This window comes from Meleagris gallopavo, chromosome 1 (genome assembly GCF_905368555.1).
Source record: "Meleagris gallopavo chromosome 1, MGAL_WU_HG_1.1, whole genome shotgun sequence".
Lineage (NCBI taxonomy): Eukaryota > Metazoa > Chordata > Aves > Galliformes > Phasianidae > Meleagris > Meleagris gallopavo.
In genome coordinates this window covers 52138632-52152307 of record NC_139404.1, presented here as the reverse complement: position 1 = coordinate 52152307, position 13676 = coordinate 52138632, and the positions used below count along the sequence as shown (strand labels likewise).

Here is a 13676-nt window from a genome sequence, read left to right as displayed (position 1 = left end):
GAGTTTTTCCCCACAGTAGAAGGTAGTTAGGCATTTACATTCTCTTAAAAAGCTGACAAAAAATGAGTAAAGTTAAAATGGTGCATTAAACACACCGCAAGGGCATCAGTACTCAGAGTGTCCTAGCAGGGTTCAAAGCAAACGTAAGGAGCAAGGTTGGGGACTGGAATGACCTACTCATGGTTTAAGAAGATATTAGAATGACATGAATAAGATTCGTCCTCCCTGCTATAAAATATCAATCTGTTTGAAGCAGTGCTTGAAATTGTCTCCTTAGTAAAGGACAATTTTACTATTATGGACATTTTACTGGTCTATTTGTCCTGTTTGCGTTAAAGAGTTTGATGAGTCTCTCAACGCCCCATTTCACAGAATCACAGAACCACAGAATCACCAAGGGTGGAAAAGACCTCCCAGATCATCTAGTCCGACTGTCTACCTACCACCGATATTTCCCACTAAACCACGTCCTTCAGTACCACATCTAAACAATTCTTGAGTACCTCCACAGATGGTGACTCCACCACCTCCCTGGACAGCCTCTGCCAGTGCAGCACCACTTTCCTCGAAGAATATTTTTTTTCTAATATCCAGCCTGAACCTTCCATAGTGCAACTTGACGCCACACCCTCTTGTCCCATCAGTGTTGTTATACTGGGAGAAGAAGCTGACCTCCTGCTCACTACAACCTCCTTTCGGGTTGTTGTAGAGAGCAATAAGGTTTCCTCCGAGACTCCTCCAGACTGAACAACCCCAGTTCCCTCATCCACTTCCTATCAGTCTTGTGCTGCCCTTCACAGCCCCACAGCCCTTCTCTGGACATGCTCCAGGGCCTTAACGTCTCTTCCAGCTCATGCTGGAAACACTATTTCTGATACAAATATGCCATTGGCCTTCTTGGCTACCTGGGAAAGCACCTTCTGCAACGCCAACTAAACCAAACAAGGGATACACGCATGTGTATACACAGTTTAACACCATTTCAGTTTTTCTAAAGCTGCTATTTATTAAGGGAATTGGCTATTTTATCTTCATTGGACATTTATGCCCCTAAAATTTGGCATGCAATTGTGCTCTATGTGTTAAAATGAGGTTACAAAGCCTCCTGAGGGGTTACCAGTAGATCCTCCAAAGCCACAATAAATAATCTGAAATAATACAGGCTATAGTAACAGGTTTATACTGAAAAATAAACGTCTAAATAGGAAGCTAGAATAGCCAACCAACCACCAGTGTGTCTTTATCGGTATGGCTTTCAAATTACTACCTACACCTGTGCCATAAACTGGAACCAAATATAAGCTAAATGAAAACAATGTTGTTATTGCTACTATCATTATTTTACAGCAGTCGGGAGTGTGCAGATGCCTTACGGTACAGATAAATATGGTGCCTATTCCCACAGTGCAACAAGGAGAGGTAGCAACTGGAGTTTTGAATCCTACAATTCACTGTACAGATCTTTATACAAATGAATCTATTTTTGGTGGTCGCATATTTCATGCTTCATTCCTTGCAAAGAAGAAGAAACAAAGGAAGGGAATCTGACTTTGAATAAGAGTAACATGACAAGAGCTTATTTGTGTATCTGTACATATACAATATATAAGAAGAAAAGGGTACCTTTACCTGTGAAATAAGACGGACTTGACGAGTGTGACAACATCTCGACTGGCATTATACCCTGCACAAACAATGGCAACATGGATGGTCTGCAGGAAAAGAGGAACAAAAAGAAGAAAAATTAAAGCCTGCTCCTGTGTTCTATCAGTTATTAGAGAGAGCACATACATGACAGTGCTTTTATTTAGTGCAGCAATTGTTAAAGATTTGAGTGGGTGTTCTGCAGCTGTTTGCAGCCCACTTGAGGCAGTTTGTTAAAAACATCTTAATTGAGTTATAACACCATCATCATTCCAAAGTCATTACTGTCCCCAGATCACATCAGATGTCTGAACAGAATTGCATTTATTAGCTAAGAACATATGTGTGTGCACGTGTATATAGACACACATCCATTAGGCAGAACACAAAATTCTGAGTATGCAAACAGGCAGCCACTGTTTAACCTTCTGAACTCAAAAATACACCTGATAGAAGAAGATACGCTCTTAGAAATTCAGCATTCCATCATAAGAATGCCTATTAAGGAGAGAATGAGCAAGCTCTGATGGACAACAGGGACAATTATTTTGCCCAGGGATGGGTGCGTCCCAGCAATAAGGGGCCTTTCAGTACTGAAAGGGAGTTTATAAACAGGAGGGAAATCAACTTTTTACATGGATAGACAGTGACGGTACAAGGAGGAGTAGTTTTAAACTGAAGGATGGGAGATTTAGGTTAGATATTAAGAAGAAATTGATTACTCAGAGAACATGAGACACTGGCACAGCTGCCCAGAAAAGCTGTGGTGCCCCATCCCTGGAGGTGCTCAAGGCCAGTTTGGATGGGGCCCTGAGCAGCCTGAGCTGGTGAGGGGCAGCCCTGCCCACAGCACGGGGTCGGGGTGGCTGGGCTTTGAGGCTCCATTCAACCCAAGCCATTCTGTGATTCTAAGATTCTACAGTAATGCAAGACACGAGCTGGGAAGGCACAGGTCACTTCTCTGCCTATGACTGGTAGCGTGGGCTGCACTAGGCAGCATTAAAACAAAATCAAGAGTCCCTACCCCAGCACTTTGGTAAATATTCCCTTATTCTCTTCCTTCTCCCTCCCTTCCTTTTAATCTGAGGCAGAAGTTTACTCATCTGTTGAAGAGGAAAGGGAAAATTGTGCTACTAGTCGTGATTATTAAGGCAGCAAGTAATAATTTAAAAAATGCTGTCAAGTTATTCTTCTCTGGTTTTAAAATTAGCCAGCTTCTGTATTTTTCTGTTTCTTAGTGGTCACAGAAATGAAGGAGAGTTTACCATGTTGGCAGCACAAAGCTGCGATCAGAGACACAGCTGTGAAACTGCAGGGAAGCCTCATTTGGCTTCCATTTGAAGGTTGGTTAGCTGGTCTGTCACACACACACAGCTCTCATTTTCCACAGGCAGCCCACTACATTGAGAACAAATAAGGAATTCTGCCTTCTCACATAGTCATACATTCCCAAAGCTTGGCCTGTAACAGAGGCATATTTACACAGGAGGTGGCATGTGTTGGGCACGTCTAAAGAGTCCCTAGTGCCATCCATTAACACCAGCTGGTGTGGGGAGCAATTTGGATCGAGTAATGGCCGAGTGGCTGTGCTATTGTGCAGTCCCACATGAACACTGCAGCTGCCTCCTGCCCCAGCATGCATCACTAGCTGGGAAGATGAGAAGATTTTAGAGGATTTGAATTAATAAGGTAACCATCCAGAGAAGTAGGAGAAAGAAAATACGGCACAGCACATTTTGACAACAGTGCTGTGAGATATTCCACAATTCAAACTCACTTTCATGTCAAAGGGAGTTGAGCATTCTCAGCACTTTGCAAAAATTGATTGTGTTTCTTTCTTGTGATGATAACAGGGAAGAACACAGGCTGCTTTTATTTAATGACTTACCACAGCAGTGGTTTGTATGATGCTTCTGGGTATAGGTTCCCATGAGGTGCAGATTCCTGACAGTGCACTCCCTGCCTCCTCTCTCAATCACAGAACCACAGAACCATTAAGGTTCGAAAAGACCACTAAGATCATGAAGTCCAACTGCCAGTCCATCCCCACCATGCCATTGACCATGTCCCTCAGTGCCACATCCACACAGCTCTGGAACACGTCCAGGGACGGTGACTGCACCACCTCCCTGGGCAGCCTGTGCCACTGCAGCACCGCTCCTTCTGAGAAGAAACTGTTCTATACCTAGCCTGAACCTCCCCTGGTGCAACTTGAAGCCATTACTTCTTGTCCTTTTGCTGTTACCTGGAAGAAGAGGTTGACTTCCACCTCACTACAACCTAGCCTTTCTCATGTTCTTGTAAGACCTAAGATCCTTCCTTTAAATCCCAATAAAAACAGCATTAACTGAGAATGGTTTTAGGTCTGATTTAAACACTAAACACCTGAAGACACTGGACCAGACACCAACACTTGATGAGTTTCAAGGAACAGCACTGTCATGTCACTGTCAACTTCATTTTACATCTTCTGGCCAAATAAACTCTCCTCACAGCCTCCCCTTTCACCTTACCGTCTCCTTTTCTTAAATCAGTTCATTTCAAAGCTAAACTTAGGCATTCCTTGGTATCTTTTAGTAGATGCTGCTGTCCTGTATTTTGATTTAGCCAAAGTGCAGTGAGGAGACAGCTGCTCTTCTGAATGTCTTTCTAAAATTCAGAGACACAGGAATCCATATATCTCTTGCTCAGTCTCTCTGCAGTGTTTGATACTACTTATCTGCCTGCCATCAGCTATAGGGAAGAAAATTATTTCTAAAAGAATAGAAGTCCAGTCCTTTTTTTCTCCCACAGTTTTTCCCTAGAGCATGCTACAAAACTGTTTCTCCTCTTTTCTTGATTCACTTTCCTTCCCCTTGTTGTTTAACTGTTCAACAGAATCAGTTGGAAAATTTGTAAGTCAATGTGAGGTCAACAACATGAACTGCTTTCTAATGAAAAAACCCTGATCTCAAGTTTTCTTCATGCTTTTCCGAAACCCTGTATGGAGACCAGCTGGCTGTAACCATACCCTGGCAAGATAGGGCAATAACAGCTGGAAGAAGGAAACACTTCAAAGACCTTGCAATCCTCCTGAGTATACTACTGTAAGCATCTGCTCCCAGATTATGAAATTGATCAGCAGCCTCCCAGATCTCTGAAACTCCTCATTTTCCTTCTGCTGTTGGCTACAAGACTGTACCCCATCCCATCAGAATGGGCCACTGTGATTCACACAGCTTCTTAGGCTGCAACGAACACTTAGGAGTGAAGGCACGTAAGCCATGGACGTCCCAGCTTCCCCAAAATGCAGCATCCAGCTTGGTTCAACATGTCCCTCCAGACATCTCACATCAAAGCTCTGCATTTGATGTGCAGCTCTGTGCATTTTATGTGCAAAGCTTTACGCTTGCTCCTCACTGTCTGGAATCAGTGATGATCATACAGTTGAAGTCTGGATATCCAGAAACCACTGCAAGATGAAACTGAGCTCCTTGAAAGCACCCATCCCCGCATTCACTTACACACACAGATATTAATATGCAATTAAAACACTACAGAAGTTAACCACACTGTTCTTTCTATACAATGGGGATCAGAGACACAAAGATAGCTACTTTTGATTTAAAATAGTTTAGGTAGTGCTCAAGCCCATATGCTTAAAGGCATTTAAGGAAGTTAAGCTTCTTTAGGAAAGGGAGTTTAAATAACACCAAGGTGCACACTGACATGGTTTAGCTGCTACAGTCATGAAAAAAACATTTTTTGGAAAGTGGTATTTCACATAAAACCATTCTGGAGTGATATTAATAGGAGGAAAATTGTTAAAATCACACAAAGAACTGGGCCTTAGATCCCATGCTGAGGAGTACGAGGTGCCTAGATAAACAGATGTTATTCTTTTTCTTCCTCAGGCAACATTTTGGAATGGTGAAATACTGCTCTTAATAAACTCTAATTAGTTTAGAGTCTTTGGTAAAGCATTTCATACTTCAGTAATTTCACAGTACTAGCCAGGCATTCCATTGCAGTTGTTTAACCCTTCATAAATAACTTATGACTGTGATTAAGAGGTATTAAAAGCATGTTACAAGTATGTAAATATGATACAAACGCCTCCCTAAGGTAGGTTAACATCTGCCTTTCCTGTGTTTTTACAGCGCTTAAAGTGCTGGGGCCTTTTCTTTGTGGCTCTGGAGCCCTGCATGTTCAACACCACTGAGCAACAATGTTGAGAATAGTAACAATAGAAATATGCCTGAAAAAATGCTGCAAATGTTTCTTAGTATTCTGCTGGACGATGAGATGCTACAGTGCTAATTAAGTATCTTCCGGTAGATTCTCCCTTTTAACAATGTTTATTAATGCACACTTAATTCAAGCTACATGCCCAGCTTATGGATGCAAAAGCTGGAAAGATACTGGGATACTATCAGAAGAAAACCGTATCATTCTGTTGGCTTCCATAAGTGTCATGATCTTCTCAAGGCTGCTATTTGTATCTATGTCTGTATAAAGATGATGCTTGTGTTAAAACTGTCTGGGGAAAAGGATCTGCCCTCTCCAGGGAGAAGATCTTTACTTGGAACCTTAACCTCTTCTTGCAATATAATGCTGGTTCATTTTGTAATATCAGAATAGTATAACATCTTCTGCAAAGGAGGAGAGTAGGAAGTGGTAGTGGTGGCTGGCATACAACAAATCCACAATTGTTCAATATGGATCACAAGTATTATCGCACAGATCATGCTTAATTGGAGATTTAATGTTCACTCATTGCAACTGCATTTTCTGATGTTTTATCATCACCAGAGACCATTCTAAATTAGATTCTGAAATGTTAGCTTCAATAAATCTCGAGGAACTGCCTCAATGAAATAAACAATCTACCCTCAGCTCTCCTTGTCTTCCCCAGAGTCTTCTCCGGATCCTTGTCTCTTTCCACCGATGTCATTGACTCTTGCTGTAATATATTCCAGAGTCAGAGGCTTAAACATCTTTAGTTTATGCCTCTGAAACAGTAAAAGAGAGGGTGAATGGAGTCAAGATACCACTCTCGCACAAAAATGGAACCAGAATCTACAGTAATAGGATAAACGATGAGACCCCTGGCAAATCTGATAATAACGAAGTTTAATTTTAACTTCCATTGCTGTTACTGAATTACTGAGCAAATTCCTTAAGAAAAGCAAGAAAAAGCTATTTTGTTATCAAAATAGTGTGCAGTGAGATAGGGGGATGGCAAATAAAGTGAGGTTTTGTATTTTATATAACCATTGCCTCCAGCACAATGCAAAACCCCACTGAGCAAGAAAATTTATTGGCAAAACACATTATAATCTGAAAGACCACTTAAACTGTTCCTCTGTTAAGCTGCTATTTTTGTGCCCCAAATTGGTTGGTACACTGAACAACCCAGAGCTGAGACTCAGCTCATCACTGCTTGGCATGATAATAAGGGGGAAGTGAGGTTTGTTTACCGATGGCCTGAATCTTCCCTTAATTAAAATAAATGCCAAAATGCTGGTAGGGAGGAAAATCAGACCCTCATTATCAGGAGGAGGGAAAATGAAAAATAGACTCCTCCTTTTCCCTCTCTTGAAAAGAATGTTAGCTCCTTCTTTTCTTTTTTTTTTTTAAAGCAGGGCCAGACAAAGATGTACAGAACTGGGAAGCAGTAATTCCCTTTTAAGCAATATTTGCCCATTAAATAGACTTTATCTGAAGAGATAATTAGGACTTCTTTTTCCTTCACACTTATTTTGTTTCAATTTTTATCTTCCCAGTGGCAGAAAGCAAGATAAAAGGTGGTATTTTATTACCCTCTTTGTAAAATAAATGGAGAAAATTATTTTTGATGTCTTCACCATTTGGGATTGGCAGAAGGCCTTTAAGGAAGACTTTCTGGTTTGGAACGGTTATCATTCAGATATATGACAACCAAGTAGCCAGGCGACATTCACAGAATTACTGACATAAAATACGGAAAACTAAACCCAAACAACCCCCTAAAACCTTAAAAACAGATCTCCAGTCTTCTGCCACTAACCGCACCTCTTCTGCACAGCTAACACACAGCAGGTGCTTCCACTGAGGCATCTGGATATGCTACTGAAAAGCAACTCAAAGGCATAAATTGGTTCCATAAACCACAATTTAATTAACAGTAAACCCTGAGCCATTCCAGAAGAGGTGAATAAACATAGGAATAAGACTTAACAACAACAACAACACTTTCATTGCATGCCACTTTCATTTCATTTAGAAATACTCAGGTTTTTTAACAGCAACGCTGTACTGGAATCAGCTTGAAAAAAAGACTGGATTTTTACACCAGATTCAACACCACAACTCAACAGACATTCAAATGATCAAATGTTTAAAAGTTTTTTAAAATATATATTAAAAATTATCTGCAAGGAAATGCCTACTGGTCCTTAAGAGGCTGATATGGGACTAAGAATTTTGAGGAGAGAAGGAGACACTGATCTCCAACATACATAAAGGACCTGGTGTTCAAGGCCATGTTAAACGGAGCCCTGGGCAGCCCCATCTAATGAGTGGCAACCCTGGCCCTGACAGAGCGGTTGGAGCTGAATGGGCTTTGTGGCCCTTCCAATCCAGGTGGTTCTCTGATTCTTTTGCTCACGTACCTCACATTTTTCCACCGCTGGCTGCTGCCCGCACTCAGAGCTGTTCCCAGCCACAATGCCAGCCCGCAGGCTCTCACTATCGCCCGTCCCCTCTTCCATGGAGTAGGTTTTGGAGTGGTTGCCACGGTGGTGTGAGGGGCCGCGGCCCTGCGCCAGGCTGAGCTGCTTACGGAGCACACGGTTCTCCTCCTCCACCTCCCGCATGCGGATCTCCAGGCTCTCGCGGTCCCGCTGGCTGGAGGCCGTGTAACGAGGGCTGTGGGGCTGGGATTCAAGTGGAGACAGCGACACTGGCTTCCCATCTGCAAGAGAAGGAAACAAAACACTCCTGTCAGTACATACCGAAAATTGCATCTTTCTTTCATGTGACCATCACTAGGCAGGGATTTCTTTCAAATTTTAAATGGGCTTGGAACTTGAAGAAGAAGGTTAAGCTCATGGTAAACCTGGACAGATGCTGAAGCTCTGTGAGCTACAGGTCCTACTTGTTTAAAAACCACCCTAAAAGATAAGCATGTGTTTCTTTTGTTTTGAACAGGGCTGCCTGCCAGCATCTAGTCTGGGAAGACAATCAAGAATAGAAGGATTCAATTCCAAGACAATTAATATATAGTTAAATGCATTTTAAAAGCGTATGCAAGATAAAATAATTTTCCTATTCCCCATTTCCTCCACAGTTGAGCTGCAGCAGTTTGGATTCCTCTTCACGCCAAACAGTGGCCCCAGCTGATGTGAGGAGCAGATGGGTTTTGTTCAGCAACACAGCTTGCTGAGAAAGGAGAGGTTCAGAACAATAAAAACACTCATTATGCACGTGGGTCAGTTTCTGGAAAGTAGTTTGGCTGAAGAAGACAAGGGAATTTGAAAAAATGCAAACCTGTCTAATTTGGCACCTTTCAATGAGGACTCGCATTCCAGAAACATGAAAGACTTCATTTTCTAACTTTCAAAAGGTATCTTCTTTGTTCAAAACAGCATTACTAATGAGGTAGATGTAAAGCATAAAACAGTCAAATTAACCTGAAACTGAGGTCCTCAGCAGAAGACAAACACTGCAAGGCACTGTACCACTGCATTACAGTACACTATTGCTACCAAATTTTAAGAGAGCAACGAGACATATTTTCATACAATGTTTAACAGAGCTGTATACATTCAGTTCAAATGTTGGTGGTAAAAATCCCTCAAACTACAGATAAAAAATGATCAATTAAAATCAAATTGAAATAAAGCAAGACGGTGAGTTATCCACACCGTCATAATTAGCAATATATTTCCTTACAGTGTAGTTATGTAAACATTTTATCCCAAAGTACTTCACAGAAATAACTTTCCACCTGCCTGCATTAAGTTTGCTATTTAATAGTATTTCCACTGCGAAGAGTCCTTTTCGCTTTATCAAACAAACAGCAGCTTGAGTGGTTTAGAAAACAAAAATCATGTAGTTTAGCAGTTCTCCTTTACAAGAACATTTTTCATTCTCTGACTCAAAGCTATAAAGACCTGCTCATTGCTTGTTCTATTCCATTGTTTCATACTTACATGAATGGTGAATAGTTTACTGGATGAGTTTATTGGAAAAACAAAACAAAACAAAACAAAAAAAACAACAAAAAAACAAAAACAGCTACAGAAAACCTCATTTCAAATTCTATTGTTATGCAGGCGTAAACACATCCTTTCATCCATATAAAATTGGCATTTTGTCTTAAATAAAACGCTCGAATGGAATATCTCGTACTTGCTTGTAGACCTTCTCCCACAAACAGTCTCTAATTTATCATTTTCACCATTAGTAAAGCTGATTAATAAATCTCAGCTTCAAAAATCTCTCAAGACAGATTCTGAAGTTTGGCCATTGATATTTCAGAACTTGAATTATCAAGCAAGTAGGTAGCAATAAGTAACAGATTAGAAATGGCTGAAAAATCACAGGTGTAATGGGAGAGGAGTAACACAAAGGCCATGCTACAGTCAGAAGTGCAATGAAATACTGAGTCAACTCTCCCCATCCTGGAAGGCACAGAAGCGCAATTGTGGCTGCAGGGACTCCAGCATGGGCTGTGCAAGTGCACTCAGGAAAGACCGAGTATTCAGCTGTGCAGCTGGTCTGTGCTAGGGGCTGTGGTGCCTTTGTTTCTCAGATGCTGACACCTGTGCTAGGAAGTCATCTGGATGCACCTACATTTTATTCTTGTTACTGGACAGCAAGAGTACATGGCATAGGATGTCTCACATAAAACCAGCACCCCTATGCTGTGACACAAAAATCAACCTGTGTTACCATTAGACATATTTACAATTGGATATAGAATTGGATATATGTAGGGTGCTCTGAAAGTAATACCTCCTATTTATTTCCATGGAAACTACAACAGATACAATGAGCACAATAACAAATTCTGAGCTATGAAGCACCATTTTTTCAACATAGTCACTACTGTTAGCTACGCATGTTCACCAGTAATGAACTGCATGCTGTGTTTGTAACAATCTGCACCAGTGAAGGTGACCCACTGTCGCTGTTACCACTGCTGAAATGCACTGCCCACTGCCTCATGGTGCTCATATCCACTGTTTGGCCTCCATAAACGTTCATTACACACCGATGAATATCAACACCTGCCATTTTTCCACATGGAGCAATACAATGACACACTTTTGCTTCATGTGCACTTCTGTGCCTAATGTCATTTTGTCAGACTGCCTCTCTGCTGCCACCTGTCACACGGCAACAACGTGTAATGGGATACTGGTGGGAAGGTTCAGTCCCTACTGCCATACCACAACAACGCAAATCTAGCCAAAGTCTTCACTGGCAATCCCAGCTCGTTATTAAGCAGAGACCAGCATGACGCAGATCTTACTTCTCTCTTCCTATTCCTGCCCTTCAGATTTTGCCACCTTCTCAAATAGTTGCCAGAAAAAGCAATTTATAAAAGTAGCAATAAACCGAAGTAAAATTTCTGGATAACAGTCATCAAAATTTAAAAGTGTAGGTAAAGTTCGGTACCTCTTTAGCTGCTCAAAGAGCATAAATCTACACATCATAAATGCTGCTTTACCACAATTAAAAAAATAACAGGTTTCATTTTGTGCATCAGATCAGTAGGTGGTATGGAAATCAGGTCTGGAATTATACAACCTACTATCTAAAATAGGTAAATAGTTGAAAATGTTTTGCTATAGAAGCTATCTAGGTTTTGTTAGAAAGTGGTAAGTCCATGCTATTTCCTGGGATGATCTCATCAGGGTTTGTAATGCTGGACACGCACTGATGCTAACACAGCTGAATATTTTCAGGTACCTTGATATATTTGGTGTTTTCATAACATCTTAACTCCCTGCTGCAAAATGATACTGTGACCATCGAAAGGCTTGTTTGAAATGGAAGCATAAAAACAAAAGTGAACTGAGCTCGGTCTTAAAACTCAGAAATGAAGTACTTTTTATCATAGCTATTATATAGATTTGGGGAAGGTCTAGCTCATAATTTTTGTACACTTGAGGTTGACACTGTACTATTCCATTTAAGTCCTGTTACTACACTGGACACATGAAGGTACTCTGACTTGGTAGCTACTGCATAGCAGATTAATGCCACCACCTGCTACCCTAATCCATCCCACTGTTTTTCAAGGCAATAGAAGGCCTTATTTTTGAAGAAGTGAATACATATAAGGTGCTGCAAGTACTTGACTGACAGTACGTGGCAAGGTAGAAAAGTTAAACTGATTGCACTGCACTTGAGTTTTATAGTTTTAAGTAACTGGCAGAGTGCTCTGAGCGGATGTCTAGGCACTTTTTACCTAATCTAAATCAAAATAAAGTAACATAACACATAACGAGGTCTGTGTGACTTTGGGATGAGTTGCCCAGGGAACACTGCAAGGAACATTGCTGTGCTATGAAGGAAGTAGCACACTTTTCAGTGCTGCAATAAATAATAATAAAGCTATAATTTTTTATTCTTCATTTGGGGTTATTGCTCTATTTTTGGGCCTTGGCAGTCTCAGACAACGTATTTTTTTCTATCTGTGTCAAGTCTTTTACCTCAGACTTTCCGTGCTGATAAAGCCGTACCAAAGAAATAAAAATAACCTACAAAATTCCACTGTCCACAAAACATGAACCTGAATATTATTTCACGGTTGACAGCGGCCAATGACTTATCATCACAGTAGGCAAAACAGTTCAGAAAGCTTGACAAGTTATAACTGTGTGTGGATTATTGAATGCTTCTGCGTATGTGAAGTTGCCTGCATTTAAGGCAAGAGATGTCATTAAACCTTACCGTCCTCCAATAAGCACAGCACCTTAAGATGCTGGGAGAAATAAAGCCTATAGAAAGACACCCAGCACAGTTTATTTGAAAGGAGAGGGACTGAAGCAGAGCAATTTTCTTACAGACAAAGCCTAAAGGATGAGCATAGGCACAGAGATCCTAGCTTTGTATTCTGGTGACTGCTAGAGATGAGAGTCCTGAAAAGGGCCCAGAGGCACAGAAAGCTTGCTGGGGGAAGGGCACAGTTTAGCCAGAGGTTAACTGCAGGGCTGGATAAGGGAGAAAGCAGCAGAGTGCACGAAAATCACCCTGATTGAGAAGACAAACGCAGAAGCAGGGATGCCACGTTTCTCTGATGGCTCTGCCCTGAGCTCAAATGCTAAAAGCTAGGAACTAACCAAAACAAGGAAATTTCTGTAGCACATTGTGGGGTGGGTTTATTTTCACCTTATTTCTTTTTACATTTCTTTTGCTGTCTTAAGTGCAGACGCTTTGTCTTTTGGAATCTTTACAAGGTCTATAGGCTTCTATGTGTTTTAGCTATTATTTGTCCCCTGCCTAATGGCATGGAATGCCTTTACAATGAATTAACTGACAGCAGTGAGCTCTAGGCTGCTTCTGAGATAAGAGGAAGTCGTGCTGCTCACAGATAATGTTTCAGTCTGACTACATATGCAAGAAAACACCACTCCTCCCTTTCACATTTGTTCACAGTAGAAAATCTGCATTATCAGTGCACCCTTTGAGGGCTAGCAACATAATAATTTTAATCAAAAGCCAACATTCTGCAGAAAAAAAAAATCAGAATAATAAATAAACAAAATTAGAATCATAGAATCATAGAATCATAGAATGGCCTGTGTTGAAAAGGACCACAATGATCATCGAGTTTCAACCCCCCTGCTATGTGCAGGGTCGCCAACCACCAGACCAGGCTGCCCAGAGCCACATCCAGCCTGGCCTCGAATGCCTCCAGGGATGGGGCATCCACAGCCTCCTTGGGCAACCTGTTCCAGTGTGTCACCACCCTCTGAGTTAAAAACTTGCTCCTAATATCTGACCTAAACCTCCCCTGCCTCAGTTAAAAACCATTCCCCCTTGTCCTATTAGTATCC

At 41.3% G+C, this 13676-nt stretch overlaps 1 protein-coding gene across 2 annotated transcripts in view; it reads right to left on the bottom strand.

Annotated features, from left to right (window-relative positions):
• The window catches only part of LARGE1 (LARGE xylosyl- and glucuronyltransferase 1), a 280592-nt gene that overhangs the window by 135817 nt on the left and 131099 nt on the right, over positions 1-13676 (bottom strand). For both annotated transcript variants that reach the window (XM_085227448.1, XM_085227456.1), the window contains 2 exons: positions 8277-8578; positions 1630-1712 (listed from right to left, as the gene is read on the bottom strand). In XM_085227448.1, coding sequence (XP_085083574.1) covers positions 1630-1712; positions 8277-8578 — 385 coding nt within the window. The remainder of the gene's footprint in view (positions 1-1629; positions 1713-8276; positions 8579-13676) is intronic.